The following is a 25,483-nucleotide window of genomic DNA, read 5'->3' as shown; positions in this document are numbered from 1 at the left end:
GTGACTCAATATTCGTCTTATTTTGGCTGAGAATTATTGAGTTTTTTGTTTTAAAGTCAAGTTAATATGAAAACCAAATTATAAAATCAAGGTTAAACCAAGGGTTATAATCTGGTACACCAGTAATTATATCAGCAATACAGCGATGTAGAATTTAAACCAACCAAGGACAGGAGATGGAACTGAAATTCCTAAGAAATGTCTACTGTCCCTTAGGTTCTTTTGTTAAAATAACTAAAGAAAAAATTAACGAAAAAATGAGATCAGTTTTTAAACAATACAATTAAACAATACAACAACAATAAGTAATGAAAGCAACGCTTTGAAAAGTAAAATGCTTTCCACGAAAGGGATTATATGGAACATGCACATGTGGTAAGCATCTATCGACTACCTGAGCTCTTGATCTGCTTCGGTAGGCTTAACTTTCATTATGTAACAGTTGTGTCAGTTTCATACCTGCTAACATCGCTTGACCATTAAAAAAGTTAGAGGCTTAAAGAACAATAGATTCTCCGCTGACCTTGATCACATTATTTTCCTGTGTTGACTTCTTTCCGCTGTAATTGATAGCTTTGAGAACAGTTGTTCTCTTTCATGATCTTTATTTCGTGACTTAGCATCGTTGGTTAAATAAATCGAAGTTACAGCGATGCATATCGGCTCTCAAGCAGGATAATGGACTTTAAAACCGACCTTTGTGGCAAGTACAGCTTTTCTTTGTTTCAAAACATCTTATGGAGATTGTGAAGCCATGTCATGACTTCCAGTCGCTTGGAGATAATTATGTTCGATGCATCTAAAGAGAGCAAGCTACAGAAGTGTTCCAAGAAATTAGTTTGAGGCAGTATAAAATGTTCTTCAAGGTAAGAAAGGGAAAATATGCATCAATAATTCTCTTGGAAAATAATCTTATATCATCTCAAAATATAAAGTCATTGAAATATGAATTTTAACCTATATTTCGTTTTATGTCTTTGGCATTTTTTGTGAAAAATTAAGTCTTTAAAGCTATTATAGTTTGATCCTCTATTACACTCTCAGCTTAACGCGAATTTCCCCTATGTTCAAGTCAGTGTCACTCCCTTACCTGCCACATCTGCAGAACAGCTGAGATGACCTTTTTCCGGAATGATGTGTGGCTTATCTCAGAGCTTCTATGTTTTATTGTTTAAAACTCTATTGTTCTCGCCATAATTGACTTAATAACAATAGACTTTCTAACTTCTATATCACTTTCGAATGCTATAATCCTTTTTCCTGATTGATTTTTTTACAACGGATTCGACGATTAGTTTGACATCATCAAACTCTTTGGAGATGAGACGTGACGTTTAGCATATAAATACGAAAACGTTCACAGCGAAAGTCATCAGTCATTTTTATACATCCGCACAGAATATCACTAGAAACTCTTCTTTACTTCGTATATTCATCACATTCCAAATAATAATCCACAATGGCCCAACATCTGGATTCAAGCTTCTCCATCCGAAATTTGTTGGCAGGTCCTGATGGTACCAATCCAGCGCTGACACCACCACCATCCGATGGGTCTTTATCGCCCAATACCTCTATGTCGTCGAACGAAGAGAATCATGGAAGTCGACCGAACTTGACTTATAGTGCGTTGGTGATAATGGCGATACGAAGCAGTCCTGAAGGCAAACTGACGTTGAATGCAATACAAAATTGGATCAGTGATAACTTTCCCTTTTTCCGAAAGGATGAGCAAGGTTGGCAGAACCAAATACGGCAGACGCTAAGCACAAACTCATGTTTCCTTAAGATACCACGTGCTTTGGATGATCCTGGACGTGGAAACTATTGGGGCATGAGTCCAGATTTAGCAGCAGTTGCTTCTGTTAGTGTAGGTGCCTTAGTCAACGGTGTAGCACACCCCACAGCCCCAAACGCGGTATATTTCCCCACACCACAAGAAATAGGGGAAACTCAGCGAGCAATGCTGATGCAGGCGATGCAGGAACAGCATGCATGGTTTTCGTACCACCAACAACAGGCGCATATATTACAGCAACAATGGGTACAACTGCAGCAGCAACAACTTCAGCACCAATATGCAGAAATATACCAAAGACTTGTCTTCCACCAACAGCAGATGGCGTCTTTTACTGGACAGCAAGTTCTTTCCTAATTTTAACTGGTTATTAAAAGTAGTTATGTGATATTAGTTGTATTCTTATAATATCTAGTGTGAAAAGATAAAAAAAAATATGAAAAATTAAAATTGAAAAAATATCGATTTCTTTTGGTGCAGTTTAGTCATATTGAAAGGAATGAGGCTTATGAAGCATCATGGCTTTAATGTATTGGTGGGCTACGTGTAGGTATTGTTGAAGCTAAAGTTGCCAAGGCTTTTCTTAATCTTTGGCAATCTTCGTTAAAGCGCAGTCACAATCTATAACTTGTAAAATCTTCCGTGGAATGTGGGAACGAAATATTTATTTTATACTATACGTATTCATAGCTCGAAATAATTAATATAGTTTAGCAGAATATTAAACAAATGAGCATATTTCATAGTTGGCTCAATCTTGGCTCCGATGACGATATTGATTACCCTCTTCACAGCCAGTCTTATTCTATTGCAAAGTCGAGGTTGATTTATGTTTCGCAGATGATAACAACTCACACTACTTTTAATTGCAAGTGTGTGGGGATAATTCAGGCAATATTAAGTAGTCTGTGGGACATACTGGTTTGTAGCTGTGTCAACTCTCCTGGAATGAAATCCTAAATTGTCGTATTGAGATCATCCACAACTTTGTTTTTTTACCACCAAAATAGGTCATTCAATCAGCCAGTTATGGTTATTATATTGTGGTTTCATGTCAGGAAAAGCTCCTCTTTATAGTCCATGAAGTGACAGAAATCTGTTGGAAATTTTATTAATCCGCCGAGGTGTCAACTGCCATTTCCTACCATTTCTAACCGCTTCTACAATTGCAGCTTTATATTGTTGAAAAAACACTCGTATGTAAACATTATTATTAATCCGTCGAGGTGTCAACTGCCATTTCCTACCATTTCCAACCGCTTCTACAATTGCAGTTTGATATTGTTGAAAAACACTCGTATGTTAGTTGTTAATTGGCAATTCTTTATGTGTCGCCACAAATTATATGATTTTTGGCATGCGATTAGTTTGTCAGAAACAGTTGATCCAGGAATAACTGGAAGAGTCTGGCGCAAATCACCCGCCACCAGAATTATTATCTTTTTTTTTTTTTTTTTTTTTTGTTAATGTTTTGTGCTTCTCAAGACAGCTAGCAACTCCAAGAAATTTGTGGAATGGGTCTGTGATGACGGTATTAAACGTATTATGGATCCCTCTTTGTTGGTACAAACCCAAACGTGGAATGAAAATTTCTCTCATTTTCTAAAATGTGATAGACTGAAGGAGGTATAGTTAGTGCGACCATATAACCTTTAAAAGTCACATTAAGCGCTGACATTCTAGAAGGATTACTACTCCTTATAGACTATGTGACCGCACTTCATCTGATATTGCGAAGGACAAAAAGTGGTATATGTGTGATCTACCAGACTAATCCAACCAAATCTAGATTTCCAAAATTAATAAAGGATACAAGGTACAACTTTAACATACATCAGAAATATATATATACCGTAACAAATTCAAACTCAGAACCTTACGAACTTTGAAAAGCGAAATAAATCCACAAGTGTTTGGATAGCTCAACAGTCATGTGTTTTTTATTGAAATTTCAAACAGAATTTTGAAAACATCAAACATGCACTTTTTCCTATTTAATAAGATATTTGAAATCACCAAAAGAGTGGGGAAGAAGATAAAACTGCCGGCTTATGCTAAATGGTGGCCTTATTAAATTGATGATGGCGCTGGAATCTCACCAGCTTTTCATGAAAAGCTAACTGAACACTTGAGATAATTAAGATTAAGATACAATTTTTAACGCTTTTTAAAGTAATGCTATTCAAATGCAGGAAAAATTTAGTGTAAGAATATGAAATTATGAATCAATAATTCTCTTGGTGAATAATCTTATATCATCTCAAAATGTAAAGTCATTGAAATATAAATTCTAACATATATTTCGTTTTATGTCATGGACATTTTTTAAAATAGTAGGATAATTTAAAAGTGTTATAAGCTAGTTTGATCATCTATAACGTTCTTAGTGTGTCAAGTGTCACTCTGTTACTTGCCACATCTGCAGAACAACTGATATTGCTACGCGTCATTTTCTTACCTGTGATGACCTTTTTCCGGAGTAATTTGTGACTTATCTCAGAGCTTCTATTTTCTATTGTTTAAAATTCCATTGTTCTCGCCATACTTGACTTAAGGACAATAGACTTTCTAACTTCTATATCACTTTCGAATGCTATAATCCTTTTTCCTGACCTTGATTTTTTGACAAGGCATTCGACGTTATTTTGACATCATCAAACTCTTTGGAGCAGAGATGTGCCTCTTAGCATATAAATACGAAATCGTTCAGAGCGAAAGTCATCAGTCATTTTTAGACATCCGTACAGAATAGCACTTGAATTTCTACTTTACTTCGTATAAACTTCACACTCTCAACAATCATCCACAATGGCCCAAAATCTGGAATCCAACTTCTCCATCAGAAATTTGTTGGCAGGCCCAGATGGCACCAACCCAGCGCTGACACCACCACCATCCGATGGGTCTCTATCGCCCAACATTTCCATGTCGTCGAATGAAGATAATAATGGAAGTCGCCCGAACTTGACTTATAGTGCGTTGGTGACAATAACGATACGAAGCAGTCCTGAAGGCAAACTGACGTTGAATGCAATACAAAATTGGATCAGTGATAACTTTCCCTTTTACCGAAAGGATGAGCAAGGCTGGCAGAACCAGATCAGACAGACACTAAGCACGAACTCATGCTTCCTTAAGGTGCCACGTGCTTTGGACGACCCTGGACGTGGAAACTATTGGGCGTTGAGTTCTGAATTACCAGCAGTTCGTACTGCCAGTGTGGGAAATGGAAGTGCGATCGGAGCATTGATAAATGGTGTACCACATCCTCAGGCTCCAAATGCGGTTTACTTCCCCACGCCCCACGAGGTACAAGAAGCTCACCAGATCCAGTTAGTACAGGCGCTACATGAGCAGCATGCTTGGTATCAGTATCATCTCCAACAAACACAACTATTGCAGCAACAATTGTTTATACTGCAACAACAACAGGCTTAGCAGCACTATCAGGACGTATACCAGAAACTAATGTTCCATCAACAACAAGTCGAGTTTCTGACTTCGCAGCAAATATCCACATAAGAAATTTATATTAAGTAGTTCACACTATATAAGAATATCGTATATAGACATTCGTTAGTTAGTAAGATAGAGTGACTTATTAAAGCCAGTATTGATTGTGATATCGAAAATAATTTCTGTTAAAAAAAAATGATTAAATAAAAATAGAAGAAAAATAAAAAAGTTTTCATTATTAAACTTTTGTTCTTGAAACGCGAATAGAAATTTATGAAAGCGATAACAAAAATGTATGGTGAAGATTGTATAGTAGTTCTGCTTAACAACCACTGTACTTTCCATATAACAAAAATCTTTATAATATACAATATATATTATATAAAAGAAAGTCGTGTTCGTTACTCCATTCATAACTGAAGGACGGCTGAACCGTTTTGACTTAAATTTGGTTTGGTGGTAGCTTAAGACCGGGGACAGAATACTTTTTATTACATTACCATGACGTGAGTAAACTGTGAAAAAAAACGCAACAAACATTCCATATAAAACAGAAATTTATTTTTCGAAACATCAGAGTAAGCGTTCATCTCATAAAAATGAAAACGAAAAAATGCTGATAGCAAAATGAAAAAAGTTTCAGTCATCACCAGAAATTAAATTTAGTAGTACAAATTAATGTACCCCTGTTGAATCATCAACAAAATAAGTGTGTCATACACTAATTGATGAAGAAAATGGTAGCAAAGATTACATGATACGAAACCCTCTTATTTTTCCTCAAACCGACCCACCCCTGATCTCATATTTTCAGTTGGTAGCAATGCGAGTTGAAGAAATTTTTGACAGCTCATGTCAGAAAAGGTGGGATGCCATAAGTAATACCGTTAGGAAATGCACTGATAATATTAAATTTTATGAAACTACTATTTTGCTATTCTTTGTTATAAATCACATATATTTGTATTTATTATATATTTTATGTTAATAAATTAATATATTTTGTTGCATGAATGTATAAAAAATCACGTTTTTATCTTCTTACTTATTTATACTTAGTATATAAGAATATCTAAGGTAGTATATAAATGATATAGGCCTACTGGAGAAAGGAGCATTTAAAAATGATGTCTAAAATGTAAAATTCCCAAAAGTGATTTCTAAAATGGCTAATCTAATTTTTTCGGTAGTGGCATCATTGTCCAATGTTATAAAAATGTGGATTTTGACAGAGCTCTCTCCGAACAAAAAGTTTCGTAGCATGTCATCTTCGATGATGGTTTATATTTTCTGGATGTCCTTGGTAGAACTGAAAACACATTCCTAATGCCATTAGTTTTAGCCACTATTCGTGAAAGATCCAACATTGTGGTTGCAGTTGCTTCTTCTAGAATAGAGGGCACATTGGGCAAAGGATTGCGTACGGCTCATTCAAGACTAAAACAGTTAACATCTTCAAAATGTCGAAAATCATATGGAACGAATGGACAATGGCGCATAGACTTGCATTGGACCTACCAATCTGACGTTTGAGTTTAAACGACTTAAATTTCCGAGTCGTCTTGCATTCGCTATAAATATTAACGGATTATATACAGTTAGGAGGTCGAAAAAAAGGCATTGTTCAAGAATTTTTTCTCAGCAAACTATTTGGTTTATTGATTTGAAACTTGGCAGGTTTATTATGACTACCTTAGTCTATATTCACATATTTTTTATTGCCAAAAATAACTATCGTGAACGTTGATATTGCCAATTTTGCAGAGGTCCGCAAAAAGAGGCCTCTTGCGGTGAGCACGATATCTCTGGACTGGATCATCTAAAATGCAAAAACCAAATAAATTTCATTAATATAATAAATAATCTAGTGATTGATTGAAGGAATTAGCCAAAAAAATGTTTGACAAAATGGCGGCTACTCAAAGCAATAGTTTCGATTTTCGACCAAAATTCGGGTCTTTAATTGTTTATAAAAATAAGAAATTTTCATCGGATGGGGAAATCCTTCGATTAATTACTAAAAGAAATATAGTTAAGAAGCTTGTGTAAAAATTTCAGACCGATCGTTTCAGCCGTTTCTGAGAAATTTTGTTCACCGACTTTGAAAACACCGTTTCGAGAAAAACGAGTTTAAAGTTTTGAGAGCACTTTACATGTCGTCGGCGCGCCTTCACTAATGTGTCTTCGAAAATATTCATCGGATGAAATTTTGTGTGCGTGTACTCAGATATATATATATATATATATTTTGAAAATCCTAACCTTAAATAACCCCTTAACAAATGAAAACGCCAAACCTTGAAAGTTGATAATAAAACGAAAAATGTCGTCTATCACAACGTGATTGACTGGAAAGTGCAACCTATGCTCAAAAATAAATAACGAATGGAGAATAAATAAAAACTGTATTTGTATATTATTTTAATAAAAAAAATAACTCAATAAAACCAAAAATCTCCACACTTATTGCCTCTAAGGCGGAAGAAAGTTCTCCGCTGGGCCAGCTAGTAAATTTATAAATTAAGCACCAGTGAAGAAATCGGAACAAAACTTTGCACAAATACTTGCAAACTTTTCAAGACCACTCATATCGAACATGAGGACCTCAGTGCTAGTGACCAATTTTTTACCGCAAATATCGGTAACTCTCTGAGATATCCTGAAGAACTTCAAGGGAGATATGTCTTTTAACGGATCGCCTCCGTGCAGAAAATTTTGCAAAATCAGGTCAATACTTCCTCTGGCCCCATACACCTCATATACTTTAAATAAACATTTGGTTAACCTACCTAAATTCAGTAACCCTTAACCATGAAGGGTTACTTAAGAGGAATATTTCGATTTTTAAATTGATTGAATTCTTAAACGATACTTGTGAGAATTTTGGAGAAATGATATCTCGAGGTCTACTTGCCGGCATTAAAATTAATTAATTCTCAACGAAAGCTCATGAATAACTCTCACGGAATAAAATGTATTGATCTTAATTATCAGGTCCAATCAAAAAAAAAAATTAGGAACCCCTTTTAGGCACGATCATCTTCATTGAAACGAGCACCACTTCCATTTCATCAAATAATAATTTATTTATTAATGCAAAATTTTATAATATAAATAGTGACGTATGAATCACTTACAGATTGAATTGATCTACAATATTTTGCTTAACTACTAGTACATCTCACGAATTCGGTTCAGACATGGGGTAATGTGTGGCAGACAAAAAAGCGCACTGTTGTTGATGGAAAGTTATCTTCCTATAGATCTCTTCACACTGTTGCTGATATTGCTGTTGTTGTAGAGTGACCAATTGTTGTTGCAACAGCTTCGTTTGTTGCTGGTGATGCAAGAACCATGCGTGCTGTTCTAGCAGCGCATGTTCCATCATCATTTGTTGCGTCCGCTCAATTTCTTGTGGAGTTGGAAAATATCTAGCCGTTGGCATTTGTGGATGTGGTACTCCCTGTGCCATTGCTTGATTAACGCTATATTTCGATTCAAATGCGTTTGTGACGACTTGCGCTTGTCCAGGTGACGCACTCTTCTTGATAGACTCAACTTCTGGGTTCACGGTCCAGTAATTTCCGCGTCCCGGATCGCTTGGTGGACGTGGTATCTTCATGAAACAGGAATTTGTAGTGAGCGTATGACGAATCTGGCACTGCCAGCCGCGTTGATCTTTTCGATAGTACGGAAAATTGTCCATGATCCACTGTTGGATGCTACTCAATGTTAGTTTCTGCTCCGGGCTGCTTCGTATGGCCATCGTCACCAACGCGGAGTAGGTGTAATTCGGTCTTATGTCGATTGGCTTGTTGTCCTCATCGTTCGAGAGTATGCTGCGTATGGAAAAGTTCGACTCGAATATTGGTGACATTTTTCTGAAGAAGATGAACTATGTATGGACTTGTTTCGAGGGATAGATGTTGAAGATGTTTGTGCTGAAGAAGTGAGCTTGTTTCGCAGTGTGTTGTATGAGATGCAAATGCTGTCTGCTGACGAATCCTTTCGAATCCTTGGTATTTATATCATCAAAGTCAGGGAGTCACTGTGACTCAATATTCGTCTTATTTTGGCTGAGAATTATTGAGTTTTGAGTTCGACTACCTGAGCTCTTGATCTGCTTCGGTAGGCTTAACTTTCATTATGTAACACTTGTGTCAGTTTCATACCTGCTAACATCGCTTGACCATTAAAAAAGTTAGAGGCTTAAAGAACAATAGATTCTCCGCTGACCTTGATCACATTATTTTCCTGTGTTGACTTCTTTCCGCTGTAATTGATAGCTTTGAGAACAGTTGTTCTCTTTCATGATCTTTATTTCGTGACTTAGCATCGTTGGTTAAATAAATCGAAGTTACAGCGATGCATATCGGCTCTCAAGCAGGATAATGGACTTTAAAACCGACCTTTGTGGCAAGTACAGCTTTTCTTTGTTTCAAAACATCTTATGGAGATTGTGAAGCCATGTCATGACTTCCAGTCGCTTGGAGATAATTATGTTCGATGCATCTAAAGAGAGCAAGCTACAGAAGTGTTCCAAGAAATTAGTTTGAGGCAGTATAAAATGTTCTTCAAGGTAAGAAAGGGAAAATATGCATCAATAATTCTCTTGGAAAATAATCTTATATCATCTCAAAATATAAAGTCATTGAAATATGAATTTTAACCTATATTTCGTTTTATGTCTTTGGCATTTTTTGTGAAAAATTAAGTCTTTAAAGCTATTATAGTTTGATCCTCTATTACACTCTCAGCTTAACGCGAATTTCACCTATGTTCAAGTCAGTGTCACTCCCTTACCTGCCACATCTGCAGAACAGCTGAGATGACCTTTTTCCGGAATGATGTGTGGCTTATCTCAGAGCTTCTATGTTTTATTGTTTAAAACTCTATTGTTCTCGCCATAATTGACTTAATAACAATAGACTTTCTAACTTCTATATCACTTTCGAATGCTATAATCCTTTTTCCTGATTGATTTTTTTACAACGGATTCGACGATTAGTTTGACATCATCAAACTCTTTGGAGAAGAGACGTGACGTTTAGCATATAAATACGAAAACGTTCACAGCGAAAGTCATCAGTCATTCTAGCAGGATAATGGACTTTAAAACCGACCTTTGTGGCAAGTACAGCTTTTCTTTGTTTCAAAACATCTTATGGAGATTGTGAAGCCATGTCATGACTTCTAGTCGCTTGGAGATAATTATGTTCGATGCATCTAAAGAGAGCAAGCTACAGAAGTGTTCCAAGAAATTAGTTTGAGGCCGTATAAAATGTTCTTCAAGGTAAGAAAGGGAAAATATGTATCAATAATTCTCTTGGAAAATAATCTTATATCATCTCAAAATATAAAGTCATTGAAATATGAATTTTAACCTATATTTCGTTTTATGTCTTTGGCATTTTTTGTGAAAAATTAAGTCTTTAAAGCTATTATAGTTTGATCCTCTATTACACTCTAAGCTTAACGCGAATATCCCCTATGTTCAAGCCAGTGTCACTCCCTTACCTGCCACATCTGCAGAACAGCTGATATTGCTACGCGTCATTTTTCTACCTGAGATGACCTTTTTCCGGAATGATGTGTGGCTTATCTCAGAGCTTCTATGTTTTATTGTTTAAAACACCATTGTTCTCGCCATAATTGACTTAAGAAAAATACACTTTCTAACTTCTATATCACTTTCGAATGCTATAATCCTTTTTCCTGATTGATTTTTTTACAACGGATTCGACGTTAGTTTGACATCATCAAACTCTTTGGAGCAGAGACGTGACTCTTAGCATATAAATACGAAAACGTTAACAGCGAAAGTCATCAGTCATTTTTATACATCCGCACAGAATATCACTAGAAACTCTTCTTTACTTCGTATATTCATCACATTCCAAATAATAATCCACAATGGCCAACATCTGGATTCAAGCTTCTCCATCCGAAATTTGTTGGCAGGTCCTGATGGTACCAATCCAGCGCTGACACCACCACCATCCGATGGGTCTTTATCGCCCAATACCTCTATGTCGTCGAACGAAGAGAATCATGGAAGTCGACCGAACTTGACTTATAGTGCGTTGGTGACAATGGCGATACGAAGCAGTCCTGAAGGCAAACTGACGTTGAATACAATACAAAGTTGGATCAGTGAGAACTTCCCTTATTACAGGAAGGATGAGCAAGGTTGGCAGAGCCAAATACGGCAGACGCTAAGCACGAATTCATGCTTCCTTAAGGTGCCAAGAGCGTTGGACGACTCAGCACGTGGAAACTATTGGGCGTTGAGTTCTGAATTACCAGCAGTTCGTACTGCCAGAGTGGGAAATGGTAGTGCGATCGGAGCATTGATAAATGGTGTACCACATCCTCAGGCTCCAAATGCGGTTTACTTCCCCACGCTCCACTAGGTACATAGAGCCCATCAGACTCAATTAGTGCAGGCGCTCCAACAAACACAACAATTGCAGCAACAATTGTTTATACTGCAACAACAACAGGCTCAGCAGCACTATCAGGACTTATACCAGAAACTAATGTTCCATCAACAACAAGTCGAGTTTCTGACTTCGCAGCAAATATCCACATAAGATATTATATTTATATTTAGTAGTTCACGCTATATATGACATTATCTTATATAGACATTCGTTAGTTGGTAAGATAGAGTGACTTATGAAAGTCAGTATTGTGATATCGAAAATATTCTCGGTTAAAAAAAAAAAATTAAATAAAAATAGATGAAAAATAAAAAAGAAATTGTTCATTAATAACCTTATGTTCTTGAAACGAAAATAGGGAAGCCTTGATTGAAATAGATGCCTTGAAAGCAAATATGCATCAGAGAGGAAATAGAAGAATATTAACAAAAACGAATATGAATGGGTAAATATAAAAAATAAGTAACTAAGTAATAAGTAATGTTGTTGATTCATCCATCTGTTGTCAATCGGTCAGTCCAGATTATTATCGATGAAAATCTATCATGTTCAAGACTACATCTTAAAAAATTGTACTAAAGGAATATTAAAATATTAATATAAACATGCAAAATGTTGCAAAGATAGTCTAATATTTTTGTTCACCTAACAGTTGTTTATAAGTCCTAAAACTAAACGAGTTATATACATACTCTAATGTGATCATGGTAATAATAGAGTTGAAATCCGGATAACTGTCTGTCCATCCGTCCGCCAAAAATTGATGTATGTATCTTAATCAAATTGAGACACATATTTCTTGGCATCATAAGGAGAAATCGGCCTATTGTCGGGTCCACAAAATGGCGATACAAAGCCATAAAGAAATTTATGAAGCGAAATTTGGTGCAAATGATAACACTAGAGAAAGGTAAATTTAGATGAAATTATTTTGAGAAAGTAAGCGGGGCCCCCTTTTTAGTTCCTTTTATATATCTCATAGACTGCAAAAGTTAAATCAACCAAACATTCTGGATGCAATTACTTTAGGCTATTCAATATGCAGCATGAATATTGACGAAATCGGATAATAACCAAACCTATTTACCATTGACAACTACCATACGTGCTTTAATTCAATAAAGATAACAGCCACTATACTTTCCATATAACAAATATAAATTTATAAATTAAGCTACAGTGAAGAAATCGAAACAAAACTTTGCATAAATACTGAATTTCTAGTGTGATATCGTTTCTCTACAAATCGCAAAAGACCGATTATAACTTTTCAAGGCCCCTCATATCGAGCGTGAAGGCCTCAGTACTTGTGACCAATATTTTTACCGCAAATATCGGTCTGAGATATTCAAAAGAACTTCAACAGAGTTATCTATACTACTATTATAAACAAGAAAGTATGTATGTTTGTAATGAATAAACTAAAAAATTACTGTGCGGATTTCAAAAATTCTTTCACCACTGGAAAGCTACATTGTTGTTGTTTTGTCGCATGAGCTGCGGAAACTATTAATGATAGAACAAAAGTTTGTTCTACAATATTAAATAACATATCAATTTCAAAAAATAATATCGCGACAGCATATGTCAAAATATTATAGTTATACCACAACTTGTAAAAAATCGTCCGATGTGTAAATAATTTTGACTACCTCTGTAAATGGGAGAGTGTGTATAAACATATAACTTTTAAAATGTTTGTTTAAACCCGTGCGAAGCTAGTGTCCTGTAAAGGTGCTACTCCGTGCCGAAAATCTGGCAAAATCAGTTCAATACTTCCTCTGGCCCCATATACTTTACACATTTAAATGAACAATAGGATTGGACTTGCCTAAGTGATTCGTTTGACACCAAAAAATAAAGATTTGCCCCTATAGTTCAGATTTAAACAGAATGTCTTCGAACCGTCTGGCATTAAATTAATTAATTATTTGATATTAAGTCGAAGAAACTCAAATAGCGGAATTGAAGCTAATAGGCTTCGAAAAGATGCTTACTTTTACAATATCCAAAATATTCGAGCTGTACTGCAATGGAAAATCGTAGATTTAAGAGCAACTAGATGATGCTATCATCGATTCGGCTATAGGATCAGATTCTCCGGATTCAGAATGCATTCCACTCAGATTTGTGATGTCACTTGGAACTACTTTAATCCTAATTGGAAATCACAACGGCTACCAACTTGGAAGACATTGAAGCAGCTCGAGTGCCGGTTTAGATGTCAAATCACCAATTTTGGTAACGACCTAACAAAAAAATGTTAAAAACATGTAAGACATGCCTATTTTAATTGAAAAGAGCACCACTTTTATTTCATCAAATAATAATTTATTTATTAATGCAAAATTTTATAATATAAATAGTGACGTATGAATCATTTACAGATTGAATTGATCTACAATTTCTTGCTTAACTTCTAGTAAATCACACGAGCTCGGTCCCGACACGGGGTACTGTGAGGCAGACAAAAAAGCGCACTGTTGTTGATGGAATGTCATCTTCCTATAGATCTCTTCACACTGTTGCTGATATTGTTGTTGTTGTAGAGTTACCAATTGTTGTTGTAACAGTTTTGTTTGTTGTTGGTGATGCAAAAACCATTTGTGCTGTTCTAGCAGCGCATGTTTCATCATCATTTGTTGCGCCCGCTCAATTTCTTGTGGTGTTGGAAAATATCTAGCCGTTGGCATTTGTGGATGTGGCACCCCCCGTGCCATTGCTTGATTGACGTTATATTTGGAGTCAAATGCATTTGGGCTGACTAGTGTTAATCCAGGTGACGCACTCTTATTAATAGACTCAACCTCAGGGTTTATGGCCCAATAATTTCCGCGTCCGGGATCGCATAGAGGGCGTGGTATTTTCACGAAGCAGGAATTCGTTGTGAGCGTATGACGAATCTGGCACTGCCAGCCGCGTTGATCTTTTCGATAGTACGGAAAATTGTCCATGATCCACTGTTGGATGCTACTCAATGTTAGTTTCTGCTCCGGGCTGCTTCGTATGGCCATCGTCACCAACGCGGAGTAGGTGTAATTCGGTCTTATGTCGATTGGCTTGTTGTCTTCATCGTTCGAGAGTATGCTGCGTATGGAAAAGTTCGACTCGAATATTGGTGACATTTTTCTGAAGAAGATGAACTATGTATGGACTTGTTTCGAGGGATAGATGTTGAAGATGTTTGTGCTGAAAAAGTGAACTTGTTTTTCAGTGTGTTGTATGAGATGCAAATGCTGTCTGCTGACGAATCCTTTCAAGTCTTTGGTATTTATATCATCGAAACAGGGAGTCACTGTGACTCAATATTCGTCTTATTTTGGCTGAGAGTTATTAAGTTTTTTGTTTTAAAGTCAAGTTAATATCAAAACCAAATTATAAAATCAAGGTTAAACCAAGGGTTATAATCTGGTACACCAGTAATTATTTCAGCAATACAGCGATGTAAAATTTAAACCAACCAAGGACAGAAGATAGAACTAACATTCCTAAGAAATGTCCACTGTCCTTTAGGTTCTTTTGTTAAAAGATTAACAATTAACGAAAAAATAAGATCAGTTTTTAAAGTTTAAAATGCTTTCCCCGAAAAGGATTATATGGAACATGCAGAAGTGGTAAGCATCTATCAACTACCTGAGCTCTTGAGCTGCTTCGGTAAGCTTAACTTTCATTATGTAATACTGGTGTCAGTTTCATACCTGCTTGCATCGCTTGACCAATGAAAAAGTTAGAGGCTTAGAAAACAGTAGATTCTTTGCCTCTGTAGCGCTAGTCAAAAGACAATCGCGTAGTGACCTTGATCACATTGTTATTCGGTGTTGACTTTTTGCCGCTGTAATTGCTGGCTTTTGAGTATACTTTAAAGTAATGCAATGAACAAGTATTTCAAATACAGTAAGAAATTAGTGTAAGAAAGTGAAATTATGAATCAATAATTTTCTTCATTAATAATCTTATATCATCTCAAAATATAAAGTCATTGAAATATAAATTCTAACCTATATTTCGTCTTGCCAATGAAATTTTTTGTTGATAATTTAAAAGTGTTAAAAGCTAGTTTGATCCTCTATAACATTCTTAGCGTGTCAAGTGTCACTCTGTTACCTGCCACATCTGCAGAACAGCTGATATTGCTACGCGTCATTTTCCTACCTGTGATGACCTTTTCCGGTGTAATTTGTGACTTATCTCAGAGCTTCTATTTTCTATTGTTTAAAATGCCATTGTTCTCGCCATACTTGACTTAAGGACAATAGACTTTTTGACTTATTTTATGACAGCTATAATCCTTTTTCTGACCTTGATTTTTTGACAAGGCATTCGACGTTAGTTTGACATCATCAAACTCTTTGGAGCAGAGACGTGACTCTTAGCATATAATTACGAAATCGTTCAAAGCGAAAGTCATCAGTCATTTTTAGACATCCGCACAGAATATCACTAGAAATTCTACTTTACTTCGTATAAACTTCATTCTAAACAGTTATTTACAATGGCCCATCATCTGCAATCGAGCTTCTCCATCCGAAATTTGTTGGCATGCCCAGATGGCACCAACCCAGCGCTGACACCACCACCATCCGATGGGTCTTTATCCCCAATACCTCCATGTCGTCGAATGAAGAGAATCATGGAAGTCGACCGAACTTGACTTATAGTGCGTTGGTGACAATGGCGATACGAAGCAGTCCTGAAGGCAAACTGACGTTGAATGCAATACAAAGTTGGATTAGTGATAATTTTCCCTTTTACCGAAAGGATGAGAAAGGTTGGCAGAACCAAATAAGGCAGACGCTGAGCACAAACTCATGTTTCCTTAAGATACCACGTGCTTTGGATGATCCTGGACGTGGAAACTATTGGGGCATGAGTCCAGATTTACCAGCAGTTGGTTCTGTTAGTGTAGGTAACGGAACTTCACTTGGTTCCTTAGTCAACGGTGTAGCACACCCCACAGCCCCAAACGCGGTATATTTCCCCACACCACAAGAAATAGGGGAAACTCAGCGAGCAATGCTGATGCAGGCGATGCAGGAACAGCATGCATGGTTTTCGTACCACCAACAACAGGCGCATATATTACAGCAACAATGGGTACAACTGCAGCAGCAACAACTTCAGCACCAATATGCAGAAATATACCAAAGACTTGTCTTCCACCAACAGCAGATGGCGTCTTTTACTGGACAGCAAGTTCTTTCCTAATTTTAACTGGTTATTAAAAGTATGTGATATTAGTTGTATTCTTATAATATCTAGTGTGAAAAGATAATAAAATATGAAAAATTAAAATTGAAAAAATATCGATTTCTTTTGGTGCAGTTTAGTCATATTGAAAGGAATGAGGCTTATGAAGCATCATGGCTTTAATGTATTGGTGGGCTACGTGTAGGTATTGTTGAAGCTAAAGTTGCCAAGGCTTTTCTTAATCTTTGGCAATCTTCGTTAAAGCGCAGTCATAATCTATAACTTGTAAAAACTTCCGTGGAATGCGGGAACGAAATATTTATTTTATACTATACGTATTCATAGCTCGAAATAATTAATATAGTTTAGCAGAATATTTAACAAATGAGCATATTTCATAGTAGGCTCAATCTTGGCTCCGATGACGATATTGAATTCACAGCCAGTCTTATTCTATTGCAAAGTCGAGGTTGATTTATGTTTCGCAGATGATAACAACTCACACTACTTTTAATTGCAAGTGTGTGGGGATAATTCAGGCAATATTAAGTAGTCTGTGGGACATACTGGTTTGTAGCTGTGTCAACTCTCCTGGAACGAAATCCTAAATTGTCGTATTGAGATCATCCACAACTTTGTTTTTTTACCACCAAAATAGGTCATTCAATCAGCCAGTTATGGTTATTATATTGTGGTTTCATGTCAGGAAAAGCTCCTCTTTATAGTAAATGAAGTGACAGAAATCTGTTGGAAATTTTATTAATCCGCCGAGGTGTCAACTGCCATTTCCTACCATTTCTAGCTGCTTCTACAGTTGCAGCTTTATATTGTTGCAAAAACACTCGTATGTTAGTTGTTAATTGGCAATTCTTTATGTGTCGCCACAAATTATATGATTTTTGGCATGCGATTAGTTTGTCAGAAACAGTTGATCCAGGAATAACTGGAAGAGTCTGGCGCAAACAGAATTATTATCTTTTATTTTATTTTTTTTTTTTGTTAATGTTTTGTGCTTCTCAAGACAGCTAGCAACTCCAAGAAATTTGTGGAATGGGTCTGTGATGACGGTATTAAACGTATTATGGATCCCTCTTTGTTGGTACAAACCCAAACGTGGAATGAAAATTTCTCTCATTTTCTAAAATGTGATAGACTGAAGGAGGTATAGTTAGTGCGACCATATAACCTTTAAAAGTCACATTAAGCGCTGACATTCTAGAAGGATTACTACTCCTTATAGACTATGTGGCCGCACTTCATCTGATATTGCGAAGGACAAAAAGTGTTATATGTGTGATCTACCAGACTAATCCAACCAAATCTAGATTTTCAAAATTAATAAAGGATACAAGGTACAACTTTAATATACATCAGAAATATATATATACCGTAACAAATTCAAACTCAGAACCTTACGAACTTTGAAAAGCGAAATAAATCCACAAGTGTTTGGATAGCTCAACAGTCATGTGTTTTTTATTGAAATTTCAAACAGAATTTTGAAAACATCAAACATGCACTTTTTCCTATTTAATAAGATATTTGAAATCACCAAAAGAGTGGGCAAGAAGATAAAACTGCCGGCTTATGCTAAATGGTGGCCTTATTTAATTGACGATGGCGCTGGAATCTCACCAGCTTTTCATGAAAAGCTAACTGAACACTTTAGATAATTAAGATTAAGATACAATTTTGAACGCTTTTTAAAGTAATGCTATTCAAATGCAGGAAAAATTTAGTGTAAGAATATGAAATTATGAATCAATAATTCTCTTGGTGAATAATCTTATATCATCTCAAAATGTAAAGTCATTGAAATATAAATTCTAACATATATTTCGTTTTATGTCATGAACATTTTTTTGTGGATAATTTAAAAGTGTTATAAGCTAGTTTGATCATCTATAACGTTCTTAGTGTGTCAAGTGTCACTCTGTTACCTGCCACATCTGCAGAACAACTGATATTGCTACGCGTCACTTTTCTACCTGAGATGACCTTTTTCCGGAGTAATTTGTGACTTATCTCAGAGCTTCTATGTTCTATTGTTTTTAAATTGTATAGTTCTCGCCATAATTGATTTAAGAACAATCGACTTTCTAACTTCTATATCACTTTCGGCTGCTATAATCCTTTTTCCTAACCTTGATTTTCTGACAACGCATTCAACGTTAGTTTGACATCAACAAACTCTTTGGAGCAGAGACGTGACCATAAGCATATAAATACGAAATCGTTCAGAGCGAAAGTCATCAGTCATTTTTAGACATCCGTACAGAATAGAACTTGAAATTCTACTTTACTTCGTATAAACTTCACACTCTCAACAATCATCCACAATGGCCCAAAATCTGGAATCCAACTTCTCCATCAGAAATTTGTTGGCAGGACCAGATGGCACCAACCCAGCGCTGACACCACCACCATCCGATGGGTCTCTATCGCCCAACATTTCCATGTCGTCGAATGAAGATAATAATGGAAGTCGCCCGAACTTGACTTATAGTGAGTTGGTGACAATGGCGATACGAAGCAGTCCTGAAGGCAAACTGACGTTGAATGCAATACAAAATTGGATCAGTGATAACTTTCCCTTTTACCGAAAGGATGAGCAAGGCTGGCAGAACCAGATCAGACAGACACTAAGCACGAACTCATGCTTCCTTAAGGTGCCACGTGCTTTGGACGACCCTGGACGTGGAAACTATTGGGCGTTGAGTTCTGAATTACCAGCAGTTCGTACTGCCAGTGTGGGAAATGGAAGTGCGATCGGAGCATTGATAAATGGTGTACCACATCCTCAGGCTCCAAATGCGGTTTACTTCCCCACGCCCCACGAGGTACAAGAAGCTCACCAGATCCAGTTAGTACAGGCGCTACATGAGCAGCATGCTTGGTATCAGTATCATCTCCAACAAACACAACTATTGCAGCAACAATTGTTTATACTGCAACAACAACAGGCTCAGCAGCACTATCAGGACGTATACCAGAAACTAATGTTCCATCAACAACAAGTCGAGTTTCTGACTTCGCAGCAAATATCCACATAAGGAATATATATTAAGTAGTTCACACTATATAAGAATATCGTATATAGACATTCGTTAGTTAGTAAGATAGAGTGACTTAATAAAGCCAGTATTGATTGTGATATCGAAAATAATTTCTGTTAAAAAAAAATGATTAAATAAAAATAGAAGAAAAATAAAAAAGTTTTCATTATTAAACTTTTGTTCTTGAAACGCGAATAGAAATTTATGAAAGCGATAACAAAAATGTATGGTGAAGATTGTATAGTAGTTCTGCTTAACAACCACTGTACTTTCCATATAACAAAAATCTTTATAATATACAATATATATTATATAAAAGAAAGTCGTGTTCGTTACTCCATTCATAACTGAAGGACGGCTGAACCATTTTGACTTAAATTTGGTTTGGTGGTAGCTTAAGACCGGGGACAGAATACTTTTTATTACATTACCATGACGTGAGTAAACTGTGAAAAAAAACGCAACAAACATTCCATATAAAACAGAAATTTATTTTTCGAAACATCGGAGTAAGCGTTCATCTCATAAAAATGAAAACGAAAAAATGCTGATAGCAAAATGAAAAAATTTTCAGTCATCACCAGAAATTAAATTTAGTAGTACAAATTAATGTACCCCTGTTGAATCATCAACAAAATAAGTGTGTCATACACTAATTGATGAAGAAAATGGTAGCAAAGATTACATGATACGAAGCCCTCTTATTTTTCCTCAAACCGACCCACCCCTGATCTCATATTTTCAGTTGGTAGCAATGCGAGTTGAAGAAATTTTTGACAGCTCATGTCAGAAAAGGTGGGATGCCATAAGTAATACCGTTAGGAAATGCACTGATAATATTAAATTTTATGAAACTACTATTTTGCTATTCTTTGTTATAAATCACATATATTTGTATTTATTATATATTTTAAGTTAATAAATTAATATATTTTGTTGCATGAATGTATAAAAAATCACGTTTTTATCTTCTTACTTATTTATACTTAGTATATAAGTATATCTAAGGTAGTATATAAATGATATAGGCCTACTGGAGAAAGGAGCATTTAAAAATAATGTCTAAAATGTAAAATTCCCAAAAGTGATTTCTAAAATGGCTAATCTAATTTTTTCGGTAGTGGCATCATTGTCCAATGTTATAAAAATGTGAATTTTGACAGAGCTCTATCCAAAAAGTTTCGTAGCATGTCATCTTCGATGATGGTTTATGTTTATATTTTCTGGATGTCCTTGGTAGAACTGAAAACACATTCCTAATGCCATTAGTTTTAGCCACTATTCGTGAAAGATCCAACATTGTGGTTGCAGTTGCTTCTTCTAGAATAGAGGGCACATTGGGCAAAGGATTGCGTACGGCTCATTCAAGACTAAAACAGTTAACATCTTCAAAATGTCGAAAATCATATGGAACGAATGGACAATGGCGCATAGACTTGCATTGGACCTACCAATCTGACGTTTGAGTTTAAACGACTTTAATTTCAGAGTCGTCTTGCATTCGCTATAAATATTAACGGATTATATACAGTTAGGAGGTCGAAAAAAAGGCATTGTTCAAGAATTTTTTCTCAGCAAACTATTTGGTTTATTGATTTGAAACTTGGCAGGTATATTATGACTACCTTAATCTATATTCACATATTTTTTATTGCCAAAAATAACTATCGTGAACGTTGATATTGCCAATTTTGCAGAGGTCCGCAAAAAGAGGCCTCTTGCGGTGAGCACGATATCTCTGGACTGGATCATCTAAAATGCAAAAACCAAATAAATTTCATTAATATAATAAATAATCTAGTGATTGATTGAAGGAATTAGCCAAAAAAATGTTTGACAAAATGGCGGCTACTCAAAGCAATAGTTTCGATTTTCGACCAAAATTCGGGTCTTTAATTGTTTATAAAAATAAGAAATTTTCATCGGATGGGGAAATCCTTCGATTAATTACTAAAAGAAATATAGTTAAGAAGCTTGTGTAAAAATTTCAGACCGATCGTTTCAGCCGTTTCTGAGAAATTTTGCTCACCGACTTTGGAAACACCGTTTCGATAAAAACGAGTTTAAAGTTTTGAGAGCACTTTACATGTCGTCGGCGCGCCTTCACTAATGTGTCTTCGAAAATATTCATCGGATGAAATTTTGTGTGCGTGTACTCAGATATATATATATATATATATTTTGAAAATCCTAACCTTAAATAACCCCTTAACAAATGGAAACGCCAAACCTTGAAAGTTGATAATAAAACGAAAAATGTCGTCTATCACAACGTGATTGACTGGAAAGTGCAACCTATGCTCAAAAATAAATAACGAATGGAGAATAAATAAAAACTGTATTTGTATATTATTTTAATAAAAAAAATAACTCAATAAAACCAAAAATCTCCACATTTATTGCCTCTAAGGCGGAAGAAAGTTCTCCGCTGGGCCAGCTAGTAAATTTATAAATTAAGCACCAGTGAAGAAATCGGAACAAAACTTTGCACAAATACTTGCAAACTTTTCAAGACCACTCATATCGAACATGAGGACCTCAGTGCTAGTGACCAATTTTTTACCGCAAATATCGGTAACTCTCTGAGATATCCTGAAGAACTTCAAGGGAGATATGTCTTTTAACGGATCGCCTCCGTGCAGAAAATTTTGCAAAATCAGGTCAATACTTCCTCTGGCCCCATACACCTCATATACTTTAAATAAACATTTGGTTAACCTTTCTAAATTCAGTAACCCTTAATCATAAAAGGTTACTTAAGAGGAATATTTCGATTTTTAAATTGATTGAATTCTTAAACGATACTTGTGACAATTTGGAGAAATGATATCTCGAGTTCTACTTGCCGGCATTAAAATTAATTAATTCTCAACGAAAGCTCATGAATAACTCTCACGGAATAAAATGTATTGATCTTAATTATCAGGTCCAATCAAAAAAAAAAATTAGGAACCCCTTTTAGGCACGATCATCTTCATTGAAACGAGCACCACTTCCATTTCATCAAATAATAATTTATTTATTAATGCAAAATTTTATAATATAAATAGTGACGTATGAATCACTTACAGATTGAATTGATCTACAATATTTTGCTTAACTACTAGTACATCTCACGAATTCGGTTCAGACATGGGGTAATGTGTGGCAGACAAAAAAGCGCACTGTTGTTGATGGAAAGTTATCTTCCTATAGATCTCTTCACACTGTTGCTGATATTGCTGTTGTTGTAGAGTGACCAATTGTTGTTGCAACAGCTTCGTTTGTTGCTGGTGATGCAAGAACCATGCGTGCTGTTCTAGCAGCGCATGTTCCATCATCATTTGCTGCGTCCGCTCAATTTCTTGTGGAGTTGGAAAATATCTAGCCGTTGGCATTTGTGGATGTGGTACTCCCTGTGCCATTGCTTGATTAACGTTATATTTCGATTCAAATGCGTTTGTGACGACTTGCGCTTGTCCAGGTGACGCACTCTTCTTGATAGACTCAACTTCTGGGTTCACGGTCCAGTAATTTCCGCGTCCCGGATCGCTTGGTGGACGTGGTATCTTCATGAAACAGGAATTTGTAGTGAGCGTATGACGAATCTGGCACTGCCAGCCGCGTTGATCTTTTCGATAGTACGGAAAATTGTCCATGATCCACTGTTGGATGCTACTCAATGTTAGTTTCTGCTCCGGGCTGCTTCGTATGGCCATCGTCACCAACGCGGAGTAGGTGTAATTCGGTCTTATGTCGATTGGCTTGTTGTCTTCATCGTTCGAGAGTATGCTGCGTATGGAAAAGTTCGACTCGAATATTGGTGACATTTTTCTGAAGAAGATGAACTATGTATGGACTTGTTTCGAGGGATAGATGTTGAAGATGTTTGTGCTGAAGAAGTGAGCTTGTTTCTCAGTGTGTTGTATGAGATGCAAATGCTGTCTGCTGACGAATCCTTTCGAATCCTTGGTATTTATATCATCAAAGTCAGGGAGTCACTGTGACTCAATATTCGTCTTATTTTGGCTGAGAGTTATTGAGTTTTTTGTTTTAAAGTCAAGTTAATATCAAAACCAAATTATAAAATCAAGGTTAAACCAAGGGTTATAATCTGGTACACCAGTAATTATATCAGCAATATAGCGATGTAGAATTTAAACCAACCAAGGACAGGAGATGGAACTGAAATTCCTAAGAAATGTCTACTTTCCCTTAGGTTCTTTTGTTAAAATAACTAAAGAAAAAATTAACGAAAAAATTAGATCAGTTTTTAAACAATACAATTAAACAATACAACAACAATAAGTAATGAAAGCAACGCTTTGAAAAGTAAAATGCTTTCCACGAAAGGGATTATATGGAACATGCACATGTGGTAAGCATCTATCGACTACCTGAGCTCTTGATCTGCTTCGGTAGGCTTAACTTTCATTATGTAACAGTTGTGTCAGTTTCATACCTGCTAACATCGCTTGACCATTAAAAAAGTTAGAGGCTTAAAGAACAATAGATTCTCCGCTGACCTTGATCACATTATTTTCCTGTGTTGACTTCTTTCCGCTGTAATTGATAGCTTTGAGAACAGTTGTTCTCTTTCATGATCTTTATTTCGTGACTTAGCATCGTTGGTTAAATAAATCGAAGTTACAGCGATGCATATCGGCTCTCAAGCAGGATAATGGACTTTAAAAACGACCTTTGTGGCAAGTACAGCTTTTCTTTGTTTCAAAACATCTTATGGAGATTGTGAAGCCATGTCATGACTTCCAGTCGCTTGGAGATAATTATGTTCGATGCATCTAAAGAGAGCAAGCTACAGAAGTGTTCCAAGAAATTAGTTTGAGGCCGTATAAAATGTTCTTCAAGGTAAGAAAGGGAAAATATGCATCAATAATTCTCTTGGAAAATAATCTTATATCATCTCAAAATATAAAGTCATTGAAATATGAATTTTAACCCATATTTCGTTTTATGTCTTTGGCATTTTTTGTGAAAAATTAAGTCTTTAAAGCTATTATAGTTTGATCCTCTATTACACTCTCAGCTTAACGCGAATTTCCCCTATGTTCAAGTCAGTGTCACTCCCTTACCTGCCACATCTGCAGAACAGCTGATATTGCTACGCGTCATTTTTCTACCTGAGATGACCTTTTTCCGGAATGATGTGTGGCTTATCTCAGAGCTTCTATGTTTTATTGTTTAAAACTCTATTGTTCTCGCCATAATTGACTTAATAACAATAGACTTTCTAACTTCTATATCACTTTCGAATGCTATAATCCTTTTTCCTGATTGATTTTTTTACAACGGATTCGACGTTAGTTTGACATCATCAAACTCTTTGGAGAAGAGACGTGACGTTTAGCATATAAATACGAAAACGTTCACAGCGAAAGTCATCAGTCATTTTTATACATCCGCACAGAATATCACTAGAAACTCTTCTTTACTTCGTATATTCATCACATTCCAAATAATAATCCACAATGGCCCAACATCTGGATTCAAGCTTCTCCATCCGAAATTTGTTGGCAGGTCCTGATGGTCCCCGATGACGATAT

General features: G+C 36.0%; 8 protein-coding genes across 8 annotated transcripts; 5 read left to right on the top strand and 3 right to left on the bottom strand.

Annotated features, from left to right (window-relative positions):
* The first annotated feature begins 1,459 nt into the window (after positions 1 to 1,459).
* Positions 1,460 to 2,155, top strand: LOC128921720 (fork head domain transcription factor slp1-like). Its single transcript, XM_054229884.1, has one exon. It carries the CDS (start codon positions 1,460 to 1,462, stop codon positions 2,153 to 2,155), a length of 696 nt encoding a protein of 231 aa, XP_054085859.1.
* A 2,451-nt stretch (positions 2,156 to 4,606) lies between these two features.
* Positions 4,607 to 8,429, top strand: LOC128921719 (forkhead box protein fkh-2-like). The gene is made up of 2 exons (XM_054229883.1): positions 4,607 to 5,107; positions 8,394 to 8,429. Exons 1-2 carry the CDS (start codon positions 4,607 to 4,609, stop codon positions 8,427 to 8,429), a joined length of 537 nt encoding a protein of 178 aa, XP_054085858.1.
* Positions 8,430 to 8,435: 6 nt separating this feature from the next.
* LOC128921718 (forkhead box protein I1-like) lies at positions 8,436 to 9,131 on the bottom strand. The gene has a single exon (XM_054229882.1). It carries the CDS (start codon positions 9,129 to 9,131, stop codon positions 8,436 to 8,438), a length of 696 nt encoding a protein of 231 aa, XP_054085857.1.
* Positions 9,132 to 10,535: 1,404 nt separating this feature from the next.
* LOC128921717 (forkhead box protein J3-like) lies at positions 10,536 to 11,667 on the top strand. Its single transcript, XM_054229881.1, has 2 exons — positions 10,536 to 10,547; positions 11,107 to 11,667. Exons 1-2 carry the CDS (start codon positions 10,536 to 10,538, stop codon positions 11,665 to 11,667), a joined length of 573 nt encoding a protein of 190 aa, XP_054085856.1.
* Positions 11,668 to 13,745: 2,078 nt separating this feature from the next.
* Positions 13,746 to 14,822, bottom strand: LOC128921716 (forkhead box protein I3-like). The gene is made up of 2 exons (XM_054229880.1): positions 14,299 to 14,822; positions 13,746 to 13,854 (listed from the first exon to the last, which is right to left on the bottom strand). The coding sequence occupies exons 1-2, from the start codon at positions 14,820 to 14,822 to the stop codon at positions 13,746 to 13,748; spliced, it is 633 nt and encodes a 210-aa protein (XP_054085855.1).
* Positions 14,823 to 16,305: 1,483 nt separating this feature from the next.
* On the top strand, positions 16,306 to 16,902 carry LOC128921715 (forkhead box protein fkh-2-like). The gene has a single exon (XM_054229879.1). The coding sequence runs from the start codon at positions 16,306 to 16,308 to the stop codon at positions 16,900 to 16,902; it is 597 nt and encodes a 198-aa protein (XP_054085854.1).
* A 2,321-nt stretch (positions 16,903 to 19,223) lies between these two features.
* LOC128921714 (forkhead box protein I3-like) lies at positions 19,224 to 19,937 on the top strand. Its single transcript, XM_054229878.1, has 2 exons — positions 19,224 to 19,724; positions 19,848 to 19,937. The coding sequence occupies exons 1-2, from the start codon at positions 19,224 to 19,226 to the stop codon at positions 19,935 to 19,937; spliced, it is 591 nt and encodes a 196-aa protein (XP_054085853.1).
* A 3,116-nt stretch (positions 19,938 to 23,053) lies between these two features.
* On the bottom strand, positions 23,054 to 23,749 carry LOC128921713 (forkhead box protein I1-like). Its single transcript, XM_054229877.1, has one exon. It carries the CDS (start codon positions 23,747 to 23,749, stop codon positions 23,054 to 23,056), a length of 696 nt encoding a protein of 231 aa, XP_054085852.1.
* Between the last annotated feature and the right edge of the window lie 1,734 nt (positions 23,750 to 25,483).

The sequence above is a fragment of the Zeugodacus cucurbitae genome, chromosome 4 (genome assembly GCF_028554725.1).
Source record: "Zeugodacus cucurbitae isolate PBARC_wt_2022May chromosome 4, idZeuCucr1.2, whole genome shotgun sequence".
Lineage (NCBI taxonomy): Eukaryota > Metazoa > Arthropoda > Insecta > Diptera > Tephritidae > Zeugodacus > Zeugodacus cucurbitae.
The sequence above is the reverse complement of the archived record's forward strand: the minus strand, read 5'-3'. Positions and strand labels throughout refer to the sequence as shown.